This window comes from Alnus glutinosa, chromosome 3 (assembly GCF_958979055.1).
Source record: "Alnus glutinosa chromosome 3, dhAlnGlut1.1, whole genome shotgun sequence".
NCBI classification, from domain to species: Eukaryota; Viridiplantae; Streptophyta; class Magnoliopsida; order Fagales; family Betulaceae; genus Alnus; species Alnus glutinosa.
In genome coordinates, this window is record NC_084888.1 from 27,652,691 (window position 1) to 27,668,611 (window position 15,921).

Genomic DNA, 15,921 nt, shown 5'->3' on the forward strand with positions numbered 1-15,921 from the left:
CCAAAATGTTTTTTTTTTTTTTTATTTATTTAATTTTTAACCTTTTTTTTTTTTTGGAAAACTTTACTTACTACCCTTGATTTTTTTTATTTTTATTTTCAATCATATCCTTAAATTTTAGAAAGTGTCAACTTAGTGTATTCATCTTTCAATTTTTTATTTATTTATTAATTTCATCCATCCGTTAAGATTTTCCATTAAATCTTATCAAAATTTTCAAAATACAATTTTTTTTTAAAGATAAAGGCATGAGTATTTTTTCAAATTCTGTTAAATCATGACCAACGTCTAAATCCTTTCAATTTTTTTTTTTTTGATTTTTTTTATTTTTTAATTTCATCCATCTGTTAAGATTTTTCATTAAATCTTATCAAAATTTTCAAAATACTTTTTTTTTTAAAAAGATTCAGGCATGAGTATTTTTCCAAATTCTGTTAAATCCTGACCAACGCCTAAATCCTTGCAATTTTATTTCTTAAAAAAATTAAGGGTATTTTAAGAATTTTGACACATTTCTATTAAGATTTAATGAATAGATGAAATTGAAAAAAAAATAAAAATTGAAAGATGAATATATTAAATTGACACTTTTCAAAGTTTAAAGTTATAATCGTAAGAATAATGAAAAATAGGACGGTGAATGATTTTTTATTTTTTTTAAAAAAAAAATTGTCATCTCACGTCTAAAATTCTAGTTTTGTCGTTGCTTAGAACAACAATCCCACATGCAATAACAACCAATTAAACCATAATTATTGATTAGTACTATGATTTGAGAAGGTGGACGATCTATTTGGTATAGAATCCCATGGTAGGGGGTGGGTTTTGTCCCCGTGGTAACCCCAACCCCAATGAGGTGTAGGAGGGTGGGACGTCTTGTTTACGTTAGGTTAAAAAGCCAACTGGAATATTGGAGTTGAGTCACCAATCAGATCGGTGGTGGGTCCGGACTCAAGGCCGTGTGAAGGGGACCAGCCTTGAGAGCCGAGCCTTAACCTTCACTCAGCGGCCCACACCGCTGGTGCCTCTCTCTCTCTCTCTCTTTCTCTCTCTTCTCTTCTCTTGATGATAAAGCAAACAAACTCCCACTATGTGCAAGCTTACAAAAAGGTCACCACGACTTTTGGCCCCCCCCTTTGCTCCTTTAGGCGCTTCCGCTTTTGATGCTTCCACCTGTTCCATTCCTTTTATTTTAAACAAAAGTACACGTACGTACACCTAAGCTATTAATTGAAGTTTATTTTTTAGTACTTAAATTTTAGGCTTAATTAATTTTGTTTGGTCTAATTACTAAAGAGTTTTTATTTTATTTTATTTATTTTTATAGATTTATATGTAGTATACTGTTTTTTTTTTTTTAAAAAAAAAACAAAATTTCTCTTTAGACAAGAAAGTAACTAAAACATGCCACTCATTTGAGAATGAGAATCTTTTCCTATTTATAATATTAGCTAAATTACACAATTTTCACTTCTCAAGTTAACTTGAGTAAGACTTTGATGACATTGTGACCCCACTACATTTTAGCTTCTTGAATTACCATTATAATTTAATTTATATTTTCAAATTTTATAAAGCGATATTATAACTTTATACAACCGTCACATACTCACATGTCAAATTACTCCTTTTTTTTTTTTCTTCCAAAATACGAATTTATTTTCCAAAATTGTTTTGTATCTTCCTTTTTTGGAGTTTGGACCTCCAACGTTACCGGAGAGTCCGAGAGTGGAATGCAAGAACATGGAGTGGACATAGTCACGTAGAGGAAAACAGATGTTGGAAAATAAATAAAAAGAAATTTAAGTATTATCCGGATGGGAGGCTTTGCACGCCAATCAACACACGCGACGTCAGGACCCTCTAAAACCGTTCCAAATACCACACCACCCACACACACACTATCCTCAACCACAAAATGATTTTTAGCCACCATCCCCTGCTCTAAGCCACACTCCACGCTACGATACTCCACTCTTATCGATCGCATCTCATCCGTTCACTTTCTCCCCACCCGCGTGTTTATCACGTGGACCCACAGCTACAACCTCCAAGCACCTATCGAACTTGGTGAAGCATCATTTCCACTGTTGGTGCGGTGCAACGAATATTAAATTGTCCTTCCGAAAAAGCAACAAAAAGGGCAGTAAAATAAATTAAAAGCTTTTCCGACATTGATGCGTCGAAAATAAGCGCTTTAGTTTTTTTTTTTTTTTTTAAACCATTCCCGCTTCACCATATAACCCGGTCCCCACACTTTATACTTAATCCCCAAACCTCGACCGTTCGATCACGAAAAATCGAAATCCACAAATTAAAAGCTTAATCAGACGTTCCAGATCATAGATTCGACGTGGCACGAAAACAACGAACTACACATAAACATTTTCCTTAATCCTCGGATATTTAATATAAATCCACCTGAGCCTCACCCGAAGAGCTTCACTCTGCGACTCCTCCGTTTCTCTCTATCCTTTAATTTGTTGTGTGGGGCTGGGCTGTGCGTTTTCCGGCGTGTACGGACACGGAAGAGGAGCTAGGGTTCCGGCGAGGATGGCATTGCTATCGGAGCTTGCGACGGAGATCGTGATCCCGGTCTGCGCCGTGATAGGTATCGTGTTCTCGCTCGTGCAGTGGCTCGTGGTTTCGCGCGTGAAGCTCACGCCCGAGCGCCACGCGCCCGCCTCCGCTAACAAGAACGGCTACAGTGACTACCTGATCGAGGAGGAGGACGGCATCAACGACCAGAATGTCGTCGCCAAGTGCGCTGAGATTCAGAGCGCCATCTCCGAAGGTGAGCTCAGCGTGTAGATCTTCAGTTTTCATTTAGATCTGCGTGCTTGTTTTTCTTCTTCTTCTTGTTCATGTTTGCGTTTTTGGCTTTTCGTGATAAAAGTTGAGGTTTGGATATTGTTTGGTAGTCAGGAAAATGGAGAAATTATATGAAGTAAAAATATGAACTTTTATTTTTCATTTGTTTTGTTGTCTCTTGTTAACACGAAGGCACGAAGCTTTAGCTCCGTTTGGTTTCGAGAAAACAAGCAAAAATAAAAGAAGAAGAAAGTGAGCTCTTAACAGATTTCTTCTTCGGCTACCAAACTCCAAACGGGGTGTTAGGGGTCTGTACGGTAAAGAAATCCCTTGGAAACGTCTTTGTTTGACGACTACTACGTATAGTTTCTTAACTTTTTACGGAGCTGGCACTTCTGAGTGGGGTAAACGCAATTTTTTTTTGTTAGTATTTATTTTGAGATGTGTCATTCTCTTCCACGTATTTATTTATTTATTAATTTCACCACTAAACCTGGAAACTCACAAAGGTGAAAGGTGGATTTGCATATCTCACGGATATGAACAAGAGAACTGAACCTGTAAACTCACAAAAATGAATTTGCATATCTCTTATTCTAATATGAACAAGATAATGAAATCGAACAGTTCTAGTATTTTCTTGCTGCATTTAGATCTAGATCATCTGTATATTTGGGAAGAACATAATTAGTAATACAGTTGTACTCGTCGGTTGTTGTATATTTTTGCTACTGGCATGTTAATGATTTTTGTCTTTATCTACATAAGTTAATTTGGCTTTTCGGTGTTAGTATATAAATTGTTATTAGTGCGCTGCACGCCTGGTGCACGTGCATGTGTCATCCGCGATATGTGGCATTTTGTGGTGTAGGCGTGTAGTAACTTTGGCATCGAATCGCGTATTTGTTTATCATAGAAAGAAAGAATCACTTCTGACTATTGTTCTCTCTTTTGTATTTTATTCTTTGGGTTTTCGTATTATTGTTGGGGGTATAAAAGGTTGTTCGCGTTTATCTTTTATTGTTATAAACGGGAGCTAGTTTTTTTGTCCTACGTAAATCAAGTTTTGTTGCTGATTTGGAACTATTGATTTAGGAGTATTTCTCTTATTAAAGAAAAAGAGAAAACAAAATGGCATGTGGAAATGGAGCTCTCCTTAATTTTGTAAAACAGTAGAGGCATGCTATTCTCTCTTAATGCTGATAAAAATTTGTTTGTGGAAGTTAGATTTATTGGTATTTCCTTTCTGGATGACATTATTCGTGGTAGTTTAATTATTATTTTGGCAAACGTGTGCAATGGAATCTTCTCACTTCAGTTAAATTCTTAGGGAAAAATACACGGTCCCCTCAAACTAACATTTAATTTGCAACGTCTCTTTGAACTATATATCGCTTGCATTAATGCCCTCCAAACTACCAAAAATTTGCAATGTATCCCTTAAGGACAAAAATGCCCCTAAACTATATATATATATATCCTTAGAATTTATTTTTTTTTATTTTTTTTAAAAAAAAAAACCCACCATGGGTCTGGTGAACCCACAGCCGCTGACGTGGGTCACCAGTTTTTTTTTTTTTCTCATTATTTTTTCTAAATTTTTGATAGGGGTATTTTTGTCATTTTTGGTACAAAGGGGTTAGATTGCAATTGTTTTTGTAGTTTGGCGGGGATATTGATGATCTTTAGTTTGGGCACATTGCAAATTGAGTGTTAGTTTGAGGGGGTATGCTTTTCCCAAATTATTATAATATAATTCGTGGTTAAACAATCTCGTCATAATGTTAATTTTCCAAGTCTTGGATGGCACTATTTGCAACCGTTTACTTGGTCACTTCTGATTTGTGGATGCCAATATATAGGTCCTTTTATTCACGTCGTTTCCATTCTCTCGTTGCTCGACTATGGTTACATGAGAATCTTTGACCATGCATTGATGAGACTCTTGATTTGACTTCTCTAGTTTTGTGAATAAAAATTTATGATGATGTGGTTCTTGTTAGTCCCTGATTTTGCCGCATCTTTAGATGTCATCCAGCTTTAGTGCTTAATTTTATGTAGTATTGCCAACCTATTTGCAACTTGATATACTGCACTTTATCTTGTGACATATATTGCTTTTTATCAATAGTTGTCCTTTATTATTTTGTAGTTTGGATTAGTTTACAATCCACGTGTTGAATGGATATGATTTTAGGCTTTTTGCTGTAAGCTAATTATATATACTGATTGCAAGCAGATCACCACATGGTTGTATTTCTAATTTACTAGAACTGTGGTTTGCATTCATGTAACAGGTGCGACATCCTTTCTCTTTACTGAATATCAGTATGTTGGGGTCTTTATGATTGCTTTTGCAATTCTGATCTTCCTCTTCCTGGGGTCCGTGGAGGGCTTTAGCACGAAGAGCCAGCCCTGCACTTATGATCAGCAAAAGCTGTGCAAGCCAAGACTTGCAACTGCAATCTTCAGCACTGCTTCTTTCTTGCTTGGTGCTGTCACCTCAGTTCTGTCTGGTTACCTTGGGATGAAAATTGCTACTTATGCCAATGCAAGGACAACTTTGGAAGCAAGAAAGGGTGTGGGCAAGGCCTTCATTGTAGCATTCAGGTCTGGTGCGGTGATGGGTTTTCTCCTTGCTGCAAATGGTCTTTTGTTTCTTTACATTGCCATCAATCTCTTTAAGCTGTACTATGGCGAGGATTGGGAAGGTCTTTTTGAGGCTATCACTGGTTATGGCCTTGGTGGATCTTCCATGGCACTCTTTGGAAGAGTTGGTGGTGGTATTTATACCAAGGCTGCAGATGTTGGTGCTGACCTTGTAGGAAAGGTTGAAAGAAACATTCCAGAGGATGACCCAAGAAACCCAGCTGTAAGCCATATCTCCTCTCTTAAATTAGTTGTTTTAGTCCATGTTCTTTTGGTTTTCTAACGATTAAATTATCTTGTTCTTCATTCAGGTAATTGCAGACAATGTTGGTGATAATGTTGGAGATATTGCTGGAATGGGATCTGATCTTTTTGGCTCTTATGCTGAATCATCTTGCGCTGCTCTTGTCGTTGCTTCCATCTCCTCTTTTGGTATCAACCATGATTTCACTGCAATGTGTTATCCACTTCTCATCAGTTCTATGGGCATCCTTGTCTGTTTGATCACAACCCTCTTTGCAACTGATTTCTTTGAGATCAAGGCTGTCAAGGAAATTGAACCAGCACTGAAAAAGCAACTCATTATCTCCACTATTCTCATGACTGTGGGAATTGCGATAGTTAGTTGGATTGCCCTGCCATCATCCTTCACAATTTACAATTTTGGGACTCAAAAAGTTGTGAAGAACTGGTAAGACTTAAATTTCCTTTCACGTGTTATTGTATAAGCATATAAGGTTTTATTCTATACATGTTGTTAGCCATGCATATAGGCAAAGATCTTTCTAGATTTTTTTTCTAATATATAATTCACACATCATTAATTAAATGATCTGATAATCATTCTAATTTTGGTTCATATGTATTTTTTAGTGGGTCTTTAGTTTTTAGGTTCCAGATGTAATGCATTTGTGTATGCTCTATACTGTTGCACAAAGAAAGGCATTCTTCAACCTGGATTTGTTTAGGGTCAGAGATTTTCTAAATTCAAGCTTTCTGTACCCCATATTCTTATGTTCTTAGCCAAGTACTTGAGAATGAAAAATGAACATTGGCGCTGGATTGTGAATTACAGAGACCATGAACTGCCTGGTGATGTACCCATTGATTTGATAAAGTACTGAGTCAAGATTGTTTGAAGTCATGCTGCTTTAACCATGGTCGAATTCCATAAGTTGGCTCCCACAAGTGTTCAGATATATGAACTTGTAGAACATTATTGAGATGCAACTAATGAAATCATTTGTGCCTGCAGGGAGCTCTTCTTGTGCGTGGGTGTTGGTCTTTGGGCTGGACTTATAATTGGATTTGTTACAGAATATTATACGAGCAATGCGTACAGGTATAAATATTAAGATGACAATGATTCCATCCCTTTGCTTCTAACCTTCATATATTGACCGAAGAATTTCCTTGCAGCCCTGTGCAAGATGTTGCTGATTCCTGCAGGACTGGAGCTGCCACCAATGTTATATTTGGCCTTGCTCTGGGATACAAATCTGTCATCATTCCAATTTTTGCCATTGCAGTCAGCATTTTTGTTAGTTTTAGCTTTGCTGCAATGTATGGCATTGCAGTGGCTGCTCTTGGGATGCTGAGCACCATTGCTACTGGGTTGGCCATTGATGCTTATGGACCTATCAGTGACAACGCTGGAGGCATTGCTGAGATGGCGGGCATGAGCCACAGAATCCGTGAGAGAACTGATGCCCTTGATGCTGCTGGGAACACGACTGCAGCCATTGGCAAGGTACTGTGATACCCTTTAGAATGCGCTTTGGACTTGTCTGGTATTCCTGCTATGATTGTCATGACAAGGGACTGTTAGTATAAACTATTTACGCAAAACTCAAAAGTCATCAACCACTTCTCTTGCTTCCACGATTGTCTGGTATTTGAAGGATTACAATGTCTCAATTCTTTTGTGTAAAATTACTGTAGTTGGGGTGAAGTGCCCATGATACTCCCAAATGACTAGAGTTTAGCGGTTTCATTTTAATGGAACTAGTCGAACATAATCTGGGAAGATTGCCTTGGTGCCGCTTCTAACATGACTAGGGAGACTCATTTATGCAGCTTCCTGCTTCCCACAAGCGTAAAACTCCTTACCAATTGACATAAGCTAGGGTGAATGCTCTCGTGCCCTCTTGTTTGTTCTGGTCTTCTTTGACCTTGTCATGCGTTTAGGGATATACTTCAAACTACAATTTTATCCCTTTATCGTGCGTTTCTCTTAATGGATATCACTGAGCTTCTTCAATTCTCATTTGCTTATAGGGATTTGCCATTGGATCTGCTGCACTTGTGTCTTTGGCTCTATTCGGTGCCTTTGTGAGTCGTGCTGCTATTTCAACTGTTGATGTATTGACCCCGAAGGTCTTCATTGGACTGATAGTGGGTGCCATGCTTCCTTACTGGTTCTCTGCCATGACCATGAAAAGTGTCGGAAGTGCAGCCTTGAAAATGGTTGAGGAGGTTCGCAGGCAATTCAACACTATTCCAGGTATCATGGAGGGTCTTGCCAAGCCTGATTATGCTACCTGTGTCAAGATCTCTACTGATGCATCCATCAAGGAAATGATTCCTCCTGGGGCCCTTGTGATGCTTACGCCTCTTATTGTTGGAACCTTCTTTGGCGTCGAGACGCTGTCCGGTGTTCTGGCTGGTTCCCTTGTTTCTGGTGTTCAGGTACTGTTACAATAACTGTCTGCGTCTCGAATTGTCAGGGATATTATAAATTGCCCAATAGATCTTCATATTGCTTATGGTTTTTGTATTTGTTTGCTGGCTTATTGTTGCTTTTTGGATTTGTTCTTTTACAGATAGCAATATCTGCATCTAACACTGGTGGTGCATGGGATAATGCTAAGAAGTATATTGAGGTAAGCCTCGAAGTCATAATATCTGAAGTGGCTGGTATATCATTATTTGAGCAATATTATGTAGTAATGCGATTTGTATGGGATCCTGTTGTCAGGCTGGTGCTTCAGAGCATGCTAGGACCCTTGGCCCAAAGGGGTCTGATCCACACAAGGCAGCTGTGATTGGTGACACCATTGGAGACCCACTCAAGGACACCTCAGGTCCATCACTCAATATCCTTATTAAGCTCATGGCAGTGGAGTCCCTTGTGTTCGCTCCTTTCTTTGCCACTCATGGTGGCCTGCTTTTCAAGATCTTCTAGGAGGGGGATGGCAAGAACGCTTGGGGGGAAGAAGTTTATTTCCATTTATCTCTTTTTTGTCCGATGGAAGAGGTTTATTAACTTTTTTTTTTTTTCATTATCCTTCGCCCTTAGGTAGTATTTGGATTCAATCGTGAATTTGAGAATTAATTTTGGGAAATGATTTACCCAAGTATGAGGGTCGTGTAGTCTTGAGAATTGAGCTTCATATTGGCTTTGCTAATTGCATTTTGGGAAAAGTTCACATATCTTTATCAAACTACCACCCGATTGTCTCCCCAAATTTTAATTTGCGTCAATATATCCCTTGTGGCCAGTAGAAAGACAATTGTGACGCAACTGCTTGCTTCCCTAGCATCTTAAGTCATTCGGCGGGGACAGAATTTGAACCTGTATTAGTCAGGTCATGGGCCTGCATCTCAAGTGATTAGGCGGGGATAGAATTTGAACCTGCGTGGTATTCAGGTCATGGGCCTGACGAGTCACCAATTCCTCTACTCAAATTTTATAACTAATGTTCTGTTTGTTTCGATATAAAATAGTTTCCATCGTAAAATATTTTTGATGAAATCATTTTAAAAAAAAATAATTTTCTCGAAAATATTTTTCGGTGCTTGGTTCGTACGAAAAAATTACGAAGGGTGAAAATGTAACTGTTGTCGGAATTCGGCAACGTCTGGTCGCTATTGTCGGATTTTGGCGAGCATGTTTGGCCAGATTCGGCCAAAATTGCTGGATTTCGGTGGGACTCCCCCGGATCTAGTTAGATCCGGTCGGATCCCGGCCATTTTGGCCAAATCCGGCTGGATCCATCCAGATCTGGCCGGATTCCTGCCAGTTTGGCTAAATCCGGCCGATTTCTGACCATGGTTGGTTCTGGCAAGTTTCGGCCAGAATTTGGTCCACTGGCATCCGGCGACGGTGGCCAGATGTCGCCGGATTCCGGCGCCGCCTGGATTCTGACGACCGACCACTGCCGAATTCCAACAATCGGATATCAAATATGTGTGCAAGGACGAAAAGTTTACGGTTAAACCGAAAATGATTTTTGTTAACCATTATTTTTGCCTCTACCAAACACTGTAAAATGCCGAAATCATTTTACACCGAAACAAACGAAGCATAAGACAAAAATGCATTCATAAATTTGAAAAAAATAAGAAAAAAATAAATAAAAATTAAAAATTAAAACCAAAACTAAAAACTAATTTTATTTTTTTTATTTTTAAATGAAAGTTGGAATAGTGGGTGGTTGAGCCACCACCTTGACCAAATGAGTTACTTTCAACCAAATGAGGGGGTGGCTGAACCACCAATGGCCATGGGTTGGTTTATTGGCGATGCATGTCTCCACAAATGGGAATAGGATATCTCCATTTCATTAAATGAAATAAAGAATATTTATTTTAAATGAAAGGTTAAGACTTAGGACGGTACATCTAACGGTGTATATCATTAGATATAAAATAGATAGCATTCATTTCATTTGAAATGGAGAGGATCATATTCCCCACAAATAGAGGGGCCATGGGTTGGCAATGCATGTCTTTGTGGAGGAATACTTCTACAATCTTCTTAAACTTTTGCTGCACTACCGGGGCAAAGGAGGAACATGCACATCAAACACATCATTATGAGAATTATTGTAGGAATTTTAATAATTTGATCTTTTGAAACTAGTTTTTTTGGGGTGGAAGGTAACTATATAGAAGATGGTACTTAATAATAGCTGCATTGATGATTTGTTCAAGAATTGCAATGAACAATGGTCTTGGAGGCTAGTCGCATTGTTTCCAAATTTTCTCATTTCTTTTTGATCCCCTCTAGCGTCTCCTCACATTGAAGCTCATGATCTAGCACATCTGAAAAAATAAAAAAAAAATTAAAAAAAAAAAAACTATTTAGACGCTCACAAAACACTAATACCAACAATTTGAAATAATAATAATAATAAAAAAAAGAAAAAAAATATTAAATTCATTTTTTCCGTCTTTTTTTTTTCTTCTTTTTGAAAAAATAAAATAGAAATTAGATAGAACCTATTTCATTAGGCATTTCGTTCTATTTCTTTCACATAAAATGAAAATGGTTAGTTTACAACCCAGAGAACAAAAAAACATGTAATGAAAATGATGTACATAACACAAACCCAGGTCAAAATCTCATCATGGAGATCTCAACTAGAGTTCATAATCATCTAGATCTATATAATACTAAAGCTCATTTCCAACAAAATCAAAGGTGCAAATCCTTACCGAGTACATGTTATTAAGACGTTTTAAAAATTAGATACTCTAATTTAAGATGTTTTTAAGTTCAGTATCCTTAAGTCAAATAAGTTGATAGTTCAGTACCTTTAAATGAAGTTATCCTAAACTTAAAATAAAATATCAAGAAAAAAATAAAAAATATTAAAAAAAAACTAAAAAAATAATAATTATTAAAAAAAAAAAAAAATTGAAGGGGTGGCTTGAGTTACCTCTTTGGACCAATGAGGATGGCTGGCCACCCCTATTTTGGCCAATGGAGGCGGCTGAGCCACCCTAAGGCCGATCTGAGGGTGGTCGCAACCACTCCCAAGGGCTTTGGAGGTGGTGCGGCCAACCCCATTTGGCCTAGGAATGGTTTTTGCCATCTCCAAGGGGGCCAAACTCCAACTTTTTATTTTTCTTTTTGGCCTTTTGGGGTGGTTTCGGCCGGATCAGGATCCCATACAATTTCAAAGAAATTTGAAATTCTCAAATTTCTTTGAAATCAAGCCCTTTTTTACATCGAAATGACATTAAAAATACTACATATTAAAGATATGACATGTTAACAATGAAAAAAAAAAAAAATCATTCAAAAGTGTTTTTTCTTACACTTTATGTCATATAAAAAAGTTGAGTAAAAAATTGTCTATTGATTTAGTAAAAAAGAAGCATTTTTTCAAAAGTGAAGAAAAAACATTTTTGAATGATTTTTTTTTTTTTTCATTGTTAACATGTCATATATTTATTATGCAGCATTTTTCATGTCATTTTGATGTAAAAAATGGCTTGATTTCAAATAAATTTGAGAATCTCAAATTTCTTTGAAATTGTAAGGGATCCTAATCCGATTTCAGCCACTCCCAGGGGGCCAAACCCCAACCTTTTTTTCTTTCCTTTTTGGCCAATTGGCAGTGGCTGAACTACCCTCAAAGCCACATAGTAACATGCATGCACATAAGACACATCCTTGTGGGATTTATTGTAGGAATTTCAATAATTGTATCTCTTGGAAATAGCTTCTTTTTTTTTTTTTTTTTGGCTTGGCTATATAGAAGATGATACTTGTATAACAACTTCATTGATGTTTTGTTGAAGAAGAGCAATGAACATTGGCCCTAGTCGCATTGCAGAGGGTCAGTTTCCTCAGCAATGGCGTACGAGCATTAAAGAATTAAATCTGATCGGCATGGGGCACTGGGATAGTCCACAAGGCTGAAATCCAGTCATTGCTGTTAAGAAGCTATTGAGGTCAGGGTCGGACGTCAAAAACTTTTCTGTAGAAGTTTTTACCAAATAATATACTTATGCATACTATAAAAGTATAGAATTTAGTTTGTTTGATGCGCATTTAGGGTTTGTTTGGATATTCGATTTTAAAAAGTGAATTTTGAAAACGTAATTTTTAAAAACACAGTTAAACCTTTTGTAAAATCGCAGTTTGACATTTAAAATCGTAGTTTATCTTTTAAAATTGTGTGTTTTAAAAAAACCCATTTGTCTATGATTTTGAAAGTCGTAATTTAAAAAAAAAAAAACCCAATTATAAAGTCGTAATTTCTGGAATTTTTTGGTTCATTTGGAAGCTGTTTTCGTGGCAAATTAAGATGAAGATTACATTGTTCCACACTAGATGAAAACATAACAGGAAGCATTCTCCAAACCTACAAATTGTTTAAATAAAGCACAGAGATTAATTAGGAGAGAATTATTATAGGCAAATAAAAACCACAGAAGAGTAATTAAGATGGTAAATCAATCCTAAACTTTTGCTACATGGAGTGCTCTGGTTCCTCGCTGGTAGTATTCCCAGTGTATATCTGCATAGTCTTTCACCTTCTTGAATAACTTTGGTCTTTCCTCGTTGACCAGGCCTTCTTCTGGTCCAATCTCTTTGTTTGGTTCGGGCGTATAGAACATTGCCACAGAAATCCTCTCCCTCTCCGAGTTGGTCACCACTCTATGCACTGGGCTCTTGAACACTCCATTGGTCATTATCTGTATAATAGAAAACCGGTTATAAATGCTACCATGTATTATTTCATAAACCTATAATGCAAACTGCGTGACATAGGTACACTTAGGGATGACTATTCGTGTTTGTGTGTTGAGTTCAGGCCGATCGTATTAGGTCATAAGTATAAAACTATATAAATTAACTCTAACCTGACGAATTAAGAAACAGATGTATGATATATACCTCCATTTGATCGCCCATTAGGACTAGGAAAGCATCAGAAATTGTGGGAACTGTAAACCATTGCTCATCTTTGAGGATTTGAAGACCTTCTACATCATCTTGCAAGATAACGGTGTATCCTGATCCGTCTGCATGGGGCTTCAAGCCGAGAACAAGATCAGGCCTATCACTGCGCAAGTAGTAGTTAAAACGCGCTTGCAGCGCTCCTCGTTCACCAAACTGGTTTAAGAAACTATTTTCTTCTAAGCTCAGTGACTTTGCAATGGCTTTGGACACTGTCTCTGTAAACACCTTCATCTTCACCGTGTATTCTTCTAGAACATCTCTGCACGATTGCATTAAGAAATTTGAGCCAACATGTAAAAGAAAGTATTAAAATATTAATTAAATGGTTAAATTTACCTCGTCCTAAATACGAAACCCTTTTAGCAGGCCTAAAAGGTGTATGAGAGTGAAATAGCATTAAGAGGTCGCATTTTTCTCTTTTAATTAAAAAAGAAATACATACATGATGGAACTGTATCTACAAGTATTTCAATATAATTGTGTTAGAATATTAATTCAAATGATTAAGTCTACTATTTTTTATCAACTTAAGCTTTTGCGATTGGTAATGATTTTAACATGAAATTATAACAAAAGTCATGAATTCAAAACGTCTTGAGTACAAACTTTGTATCTGTCATTTAACTCACGTGTGAGACATTATTTGTTGAAGGGAGTGTTAAACTATTTCCTATCGACTTAAACTTTTTGCACATCATCGATGACTTCTGAACAATTATTATAGCAAATAAACAACTTGATGCAAGTGCTCTCAGGATTCGATTTTCCTGATTAACTAGTTTTTTTATTAGCTTCATTGGACAATATCTTTGGTGTTTCTCTCCGATTAAAGGGGGCAGGGTGGAAGCACCTGAAGGATGCCGGGCTTTCTGGCCAGAATTTTGGCTTCCTTCGATCTTCTGGGTACACATCAAGGAACAAGCGATCGGACCAATCAAGGGGCTGACCTTCTTCAGGGACCGGGTCACCCCCATACCCCTCAGTGTCTGCAACTCCTTTAACGTATTTCTTCTTCTCTTCCATTGGCTGCTGGAAGAATTCCCTTGCCACTTTACGTATTTCGTCTAGAAATGAACTTGAAATGCCATGGCCTTTTGCCTGCAAAACCAATCATGTAATACCAAAAGAGTTTCAAATTCGTAGCCTGAGACATGAACAACTCAATCCAATCAAATATTTGAACATAAGGACTTTTGAAACCTCATAACACATCTAATCATGATCTCTGAGTACTTTCTGGACCGGCTATATATCGACCTAATTAAGGAAAGTGTTAGCTACATTTGCGTTGTTACTTCAAAAAGACTAGTCAAGTTACAATTGAAACTCCAAAAAATCGCTTATAAAGCTCGGTCACTCTATATGGGCTAATTGTTTTCCCATTGTGAAATTGGGGTATGCCAGTGTTACAACCTCGTGACGTTACTAGATTGCACGATCCAAGAAATCATTAACAATATCTTTGCTATAAGTCTAAAATGACTAGTTAAATTACAATTAGAGCTCCCATAATTGCTTATAAAGTTCAATTTATCATAGTAAGAAAATAATGTGAGACTTAGGACTTATGAACTCCTTTATAATCTATCCATCCCATGGGTTAATTATCTTCTCCATGTGGGACTTGAGTTTCAGTTGTATTGCTTTATGCTACGCTGAACATATAGAAAGGGAAGAATAAAATGGAAACCATATTGCAAACTTCAAATTTTGTATTTGAGAATCTGATCAGGCATAAGATCCTTTATTTATACCCTTCCAGCTTCAGGGCATGTCCTGGCATATATCTATAGCATCATCAGTGCATCACCATCAAAACAAGATCTAATTATACAACCATACGATTGCAAAATTGCAGATTGTTATAGTTTCTGGTCCTAATGATTATTCTGGAGGAGAAAAAGGCATAGTACTCGACAACTAAATACAGAAAAATGAGTTTAGACCTGAAAACAGCCCCATGAACAGAGTGCTGATCTAAGTTGCTCTAGTTCTTCTTCTTGTTTACTGCTTGGTGCCGAAGCTGAGAAGAGACTAACGTCGATGATGGGAATCGAAGATAAGGTGGAAGAAACCTCTTCGGTTTCATCACCATCTCTACAAACATATAGCGGTGGTGGTTCTTCACCGTTGAGGACCATTTCCTGGACACGCTTTGATAGCAGTACCTCCGCTGGGAGAGGGGGAACTCCGGCCATGTTGTCAGTTCAAGACTAGGAGGATTCAGGCTGAAAGGGATCTTTAATTAATCTCAGAACTTGAAAATGTTACTTGCTGACTTAAAGGTTATCCAGTGACATGTGAATGGTTGGAGCTAGTTTGGGCACTTTTGTTGCTCATGGTCATAGACTCGTAATGAAACACCCACTTGTGGGACTGCATGTCGTGCAATTTGTTGATATTTGATTGCTCCTTTAAGGTTACAGTGTTATAATGAGCTAAAGTTGAGATGGAATTTTATTTTGAATGCAATGTTAATCATCTACAAGTTAGAGTTAATAACCTGAGCCTAATGCCAGCCTGTAACTAATAAGCTAGACAAGCCTAAATATTTAACAACTTTATAAAACAAATTTGCCTTCATTTTTTTAAAAAAAAAAAAAAAAAAAAAAACTTTTTTGAGTTCATGCATGTTAGATTGAGATCTAACTGCCATTATCAAAACTCTTTATCCTTTTGTTCATGTTCTTCATAAATGTAACAGAAATTGCCCAACATAAATTTTCAACAATAAGGTGTAATATACCAAAATCTTAAAATCC

The 15,921-nt window shown here is 37.1% G+C and overlaps 2 protein-coding genes across 2 annotated transcripts; one reads left to right on the plus strand and one right to left on the minus strand.

Moving 5' to 3' along the window:
• Positions 1–2,425: 2,425 nt before the first annotated feature.
• On the plus strand, positions 2,426–8,906 carry LOC133863020 (pyrophosphate-energized vacuolar membrane proton pump 1). Its single transcript, XM_062298988.1, has 8 exons — positions 2,426–2,794; positions 5,109–5,683; positions 5,772–6,151; positions 6,716–6,802; positions 6,880–7,210; positions 7,738–8,148; positions 8,283–8,342; positions 8,438–8,906. The coding sequence occupies exons 1-8, from the start codon at positions 2,554–2,556 to the stop codon at positions 8,642–8,644; spliced, it is 2,292 nt and encodes a 763-aa protein (XP_062154972.1). The 5' UTR covers positions 2,426–2,553; the 3' UTR covers positions 8,645–8,906.
• Positions 8,907–12,564: 3,658 nt separating this feature from the next.
• LOC133864740 (protein SRG1-like) lies at positions 12,565–15,560 on the minus strand. The gene is made up of 4 exons (XM_062301152.1): positions 15,106–15,560; positions 14,010–14,257; positions 13,094–13,418; positions 12,565–12,891 (listed from the first exon to the last, which is right to left on the minus strand). Exons 1-4 carry the CDS (start codon positions 15,355–15,357, stop codon positions 12,655–12,657), a joined length of 1,062 nt encoding a protein of 353 aa, XP_062157136.1. The 5' UTR covers positions 15,358–15,560; the 3' UTR covers positions 12,565–12,654.
• Positions 15,561–15,921: the final 361 nt, after the last annotated feature.

Bases quoted from the DNA above. Each gene is read 5' to 3' on its own strand.
- LOC133863020 (XM_062298988.1), top strand. From the start codon at position 2,554: ATGGCATTGCTATCGGAGCTTGCGACGGAGATCGTGATCCCGGTCTGC. The intron at 6,152-6,715 runs GTAAGACTTAAA...TTGTGCCTGCAG, and splicing joins CAAAAAGTTGTGAAGAACTG to GGAGCTCTTCTTGTGCGTGG. The intron at 8,343-8,437 runs GTAAGCCTCGAA...TCCTGTTGTCAG, and splicing joins ATGCTAAGAAGTATATTGAG to GCTGGTGCTTCAGAGCATGC.
- LOC133864740 (XM_062301152.1), bottom strand. From the start codon at position 15,357: ATGGCCGGAGTTCCCCCTCTCCCAGCGGAGGTACTGCTATCAAAGCGT. The intron at 14,258-15,105 runs GTCTAAACTCAT...TTGGTTTTGCAG, and splicing joins GTTCATGGGGCTGTTTTCAG to GCAAAAGGCCATGGCATTTC. The intron at 12,892-13,093 runs GTATATATCATA...TCTATTATACAG, and splicing joins TAATGGGCGATCAAATGGAG to ATAATGACCAATGGAGTGTT.